The following is a 4,733-nucleotide window of genomic DNA, read 5'->3' on the forward strand; positions in this document are numbered from 1 at the left end:
ACGTCAACAACGCTTTCTTACATGGAGACTTAGACGAAGAGGTGTACATGAAAGTTCCTCAAGGATTCACTAAAGAAGGTGATACTCATGTTTGTCGGTTGCACAAGTCACTTTATGGGTTAAAACATGCCTTTTGTAACTGGTATCACAAGTTCACGAGGTTTCTTTTGAGTATAAACTTTTGTCAATCCAAAGCAGATCATTCTTTATTCTTACAAGACCAAGAAGGGGTTTACACTATCATCTTGATTTATGTGGATGACGTCATCATAGCAGGAAATGATCTTGATCAGATTAAACAAACAAAAACACAGCTTGATGAAGTTTTTAGTATTAAAGATCTTGGGCAACTAAATTACTTTCTTGGTACAGAAGTGGCAAAAACTTCTGAGGGCTTGGTGTTAAGTCAAAGAAAGTATATTTTGGACATTCTCAAGGACAATGGAATGTTGGGGTGTAAATCGAGCTCATTTCCTATTGAGTAGAACTTAAAGTTAGATCGAAGGGAAAAGGAAGATCAAATTGATGTTGGCGTGTATAGAAGACTTTTTGGTCAGCTCCTCTATCTTCAAGCCACCAGTCCTGATGTCACTTATGCATTCAAGTCGATTTGTGAGTGACCCTCGAGTTAATCACATGCAAGCTGTCACCAGGGTACTACATTATTTAAAAGGGACACCAGGACATGGCATTCTTTTGCCACGTGTTAAAGATCCTGTTTTAACTGCCTTTATAATTTAGACTGGCTAGGATGTCCATATACGAGACGATCAAGAACATGTTATCTTCTTATGCTTGGAGATGCTCCAATCTCTTGGAAAATCAAGAAACAATTAGTTGTGTCTCGTTCTTCTGTTGAGGCTGATTATCGAGCCATGGCCTCAACCGTGAGTGAGATTTTATGGGTTAGATGGCTTCTTAAGGACCTACAAGTTGTCATTGATTCTTCGAAAGTTTTTTTTTGTCACAACCAGGCTGCTCGTCACATTGCAAACAACCCTGTCTTTCATGAACGAAAAAAGCATATTAAGATGGATTGCTTTTTTGTTCGTGAGAGGGTTGCTTCTCAAGAAATTACCTTAATGAAGATTGACAGCAAAATGCAAATTGCAAATCTACTAACAAAAGGACTTAGGGCGAATCAATTTCATTTTCTTCTTGGCAAGATGGGCATAAAGAATATTCATGCATCATCTTGAGGGGGAGTATAGGATAAGATAATGATAGCTTACGTATTTATAATCTACTTTTGTTTAGCTTAGTTATTTATCTCTCATTGTATTTATTCCCCTTTGTATTTCATTTCCAAGTTAAGAGAGAAATCAATAATCAATAATTTCGTACCTGATCCCATCAAATTTTAGCAAGTCTGGTTTATGATATCATATTAAATCCTACTCTAACCATAGGATTAGGATATGGTTATAATCCGGTGGATCGGATGCAATACGATCCAATTTTGACCAAAACTGTTTTTAGATGGAGTAGTTTTAAATCTTGGATCCGATTTGTGTGTTAATCTTTAGGAAATAGGGGAAAATACTCATTTCTTCCACACTAAGGTCATCCACAATACCCACCACTAACCACTATAAATTGATGTCACATCATCACCACATATTACCACTAAAACTGTAGGATACTTACCAATAACACACCACTCCATATCATTTTTTTTATTAAATTTAATTCAAAAATACAATAAACACATATATTTTTTAAACTAGGTTTTCATTAGATTAAAAACAACATTACATTTATTTATAGAAAAAAAAATCAACAACTTAAAATAAAATAGAAGAAAACATTAAAAAAAAAAAAAAATTCAAACACAAACATCTACCCTTAATCCTATTTTTTTTTAAAACAATGTTATTCCTTTTGAGGGAATTCTTTAAGTTTTGTTAAACTTTGAGATGTGCAAAACGTCTATGGTTTGTGTTTTCATATTGATACATGGCCATATTAACCAGATCAATATTACATTTGTGTACGTTGTTTATAACAAAGTTGTAAATTCCATTTAACTCGCAACAATTTACCATCATATCGTACAACTTCGAACACACTTTGAACTTTTCCCAAAAAATCTCTAGAGGTTTGACTATCTCTTTTTTTTTAACATCAGCACTCATGCTAATGCTAACTTCTCTTCTTCCTTTTCCGACCAATTCATTCTTCTGGAAGTCATGATTTTTGAAAGATCAAGCAACACACATGTGTACGTGAATAAAATAAAAGAATTGTCTGAAATATAAGAAGGTTTGTAGTGTTCTTTTCAAAAAAAAAAAGAAGGTTTGTAGTGGTATTTATATAGATAAAAATTAATTAAAAAAATTAAAATTAAAATAATTGTTACATGGTCAAAGTAGAGTCAAAAAGGAATTGAGTTTTATTGGTCGTTTGACATAGTTCTTGGCTTCACGAACTACCACGACCATGACTCACAACAAAGCACCAAAATAATGTAGACGGTTATAGTGATACGATTTAGAATGGCCTAAGTTTATATGTGTTCTTAACTTATGTTATCCTCATGATATGTTACACTTATTATAATTATATATTTTATTAATTATATAATATATACATTTATTTTTTCGAGCACGATATATTTTTAGATCAACACTACCCGAAATATTTTGACCCATCTCTTAACCTTTTCCATACCCATTTTGTTTTATATACGATTGCATTACTTCGGCTATAAAAGATATTTTGCACACGATTTATCGAATAAATTTTATAGAAATAAAAGAATGTCACAAGTTATCCAGAAAACTTGTATAGATGATACCAAATAATGTTTTAAGAACATAAGCTTTTATGTGTTTCCTACTTCGGCTTATGCTTAGAAGTTTTCTTTAGAAGAATACTTAAAATAAGTTTATTTATTAAAATACATTAATTTTCTATTAAGAGATAGTTTTATTAAAAAGATAATATTATAATTACAACCATAAACAAAATAAATAAAAACTAGTTATAATATTACCTCAATCATTCCACAATCAAAACATATCTGAATTTTCAAGATATAAATCTTGTTGGAATATATTCTATTTATAAACAATTAAACACAAAACGATGCTTTTCGAACACTTGTACATAACTCTTTTTTGTCTTTTGTTGCCATACATGATACGTATGATTAAACCAGAGGGGTAGTTAGTGTACTTTTCATTTCTATAAAAACCCTCTCCCTTCCCTCACATATCCACTTTTACCCACATAAGCAACCACAATCTAAAGGAAACACTATGGGGAGCTATTCATATGAGACGAATTTTCAAGAAGATCAATACGAATTTTCAAATCAAACAACCTTCGTTCACGAAAATCCATCTGGGTTGTTCAAGAAACAAGATTCATGGCCCAAAAACAACATCTACAAAAGGAAAAATCAAGTCTTTCTTGAAGGGTATGTGGAGACATCTGATGAAGATGAAATTGTGAGAGCTAAGAGCTTAACGGATGAAGATCTTGATGAACTTAAAGGGTGTTTGGATTTGGGTTTTGGTTTTAGTTACGATGAAATTCCCGAACTCTGCAACACTTTGCCGGCGCTGGAATTGTGTTATTCAATGAGTCAAAAGTTTCTTGATGATCAGCAAAAGTCGCCGGAGTCTCCATCGTCGGCGGTGGTCGAGGAGACCATTTCCCCACCTCCGATTGCTAATTGGAAGATTTCTAGCCCTGGTGAGTGTTTTCAAAATGTCATTTAATGGTATCATTCAAATGGGTGTTTGAATTCATACAATGATTTCTTGATTCTAACATAATTAAACTTGATTTGGAATTTTGGTGTAGGTGATCATCCTGAGGATGTGAAAGCAAGGCTTAAATATTGGGCACAAGCAGTAGCTTGCACAGTTCGATTATGCAGCTAGAGAATTCATCAAATCCAAGATCAATCGGATGCTCAAAGGTTCTTGAATCATGATCCAGAAGATGATCATAAGGTTGAAATACTTAACCTGGAGATGGATGCTTGAATTCTGTCGATGAGGGGTTGAGAATTCAAGGGTTAGATCGGGAAAATTAAGAAAAAATGACAGGAATTTGATGAATTTTGACGAATAGGTTCATATTATATCGAGTTTTGACACAATCACTTGAGGCGAAAGTGGTGGGGTTATGATTATGATTATGATCATTCCTTGAATGCAATTAGATCTTGAACAAAATTGACAGTTATGTTGTTTTACTTTGTCTTTTTCAATATATATTTTTATTGCAGAAACGATAATAATTCGATGAACAAAAACAACATAAAAGATGCTTTTAAGACGCTACATTATTTCTTCACAACAATAATTCAAATCTATTATTTATATTCTATAGCATCATAAAGTTAAGTTGCCTACTCAAATAATAATTAGGGAGAATAGTTATCTTTTACTTTTAGCCGCATTTGTTTCTGTTTGACTTTTTGATAATTATATTTACAAATCTCCACCAATTCCAGTCACTTTTCCTTATCTTGTTTTATCGGGGATATTAATTAAACTAAAAAAAATCCATACTACTTTTCTTTCATATTTATATTGACAAATGCCATAAACTACTATTTTAAAAAAATTGTATGCTTATCATAATTTCAAATGAATCGGAATGTTGGTATAGAATCGGAATGTTGGTATACAAGAAAAATAGAAGGATGTTTGATTTCTCTTAAACTAATCCTTATTTTAGCAAAAATAATCAATCTTTTTAGCAAAAATAATCAATCT

The 4,733-nt window shown here is 32.2% G+C and overlaps 1 protein-coding gene across 1 annotated transcript; it reads left to right on the forward strand.

The window, feature by feature from the left end:
- The first annotated feature begins 3,202 nt into the window (after nucleotides 1-3,202).
- LOC145086729 (uncharacterized) lies at nucleotides 3,203-4,243 on the forward strand. Its single transcript, XM_079024558.1, has 2 exons — nucleotides 3,203-3,699; nucleotides 3,811-4,243. Exons 1-2 carry the CDS (start codon nucleotides 3,261-3,263, stop codon nucleotides 3,888-3,890), a joined length of 519 nt encoding a protein of 172 aa, XP_078880684.1. The 5' UTR covers nucleotides 3,203-3,260; the 3' UTR covers nucleotides 3,891-4,243.
- The last annotated feature ends 490 nt before the right edge of the window (nucleotides 4,244-4,733 follow it).

This window comes from Lactuca serriola, chromosome 2 (assembly GCF_051521515.1).
Source record: "Lactuca serriola cultivar US96UC23 chromosome 2, Lser_US96UC23_V15, whole genome shotgun sequence".
Taxonomy (NCBI): domain Eukaryota; kingdom Viridiplantae; phylum Streptophyta; class Magnoliopsida; order Asterales; family Asteraceae; genus Lactuca; species Lactuca serriola.

What these genes read in the sequence shown, in the direction of transcription:
- LOC145086729 (XM_079024558.1), top strand. Translation starts at nt 3,261, where the DNA reads ATGGGGAGCTATTCATATGAGACGAATTTTCAAGAAGATCAATACGAA. An exon ending in TTGGAAGATTTCTAGCCCTG is followed by an intron (nt 3,700 to 3,810) that starts GTGAGTGTTTTC and finishes ATTTTGGTGTAG; the next exon opens with GTGATCATCCTGAGGATGTG.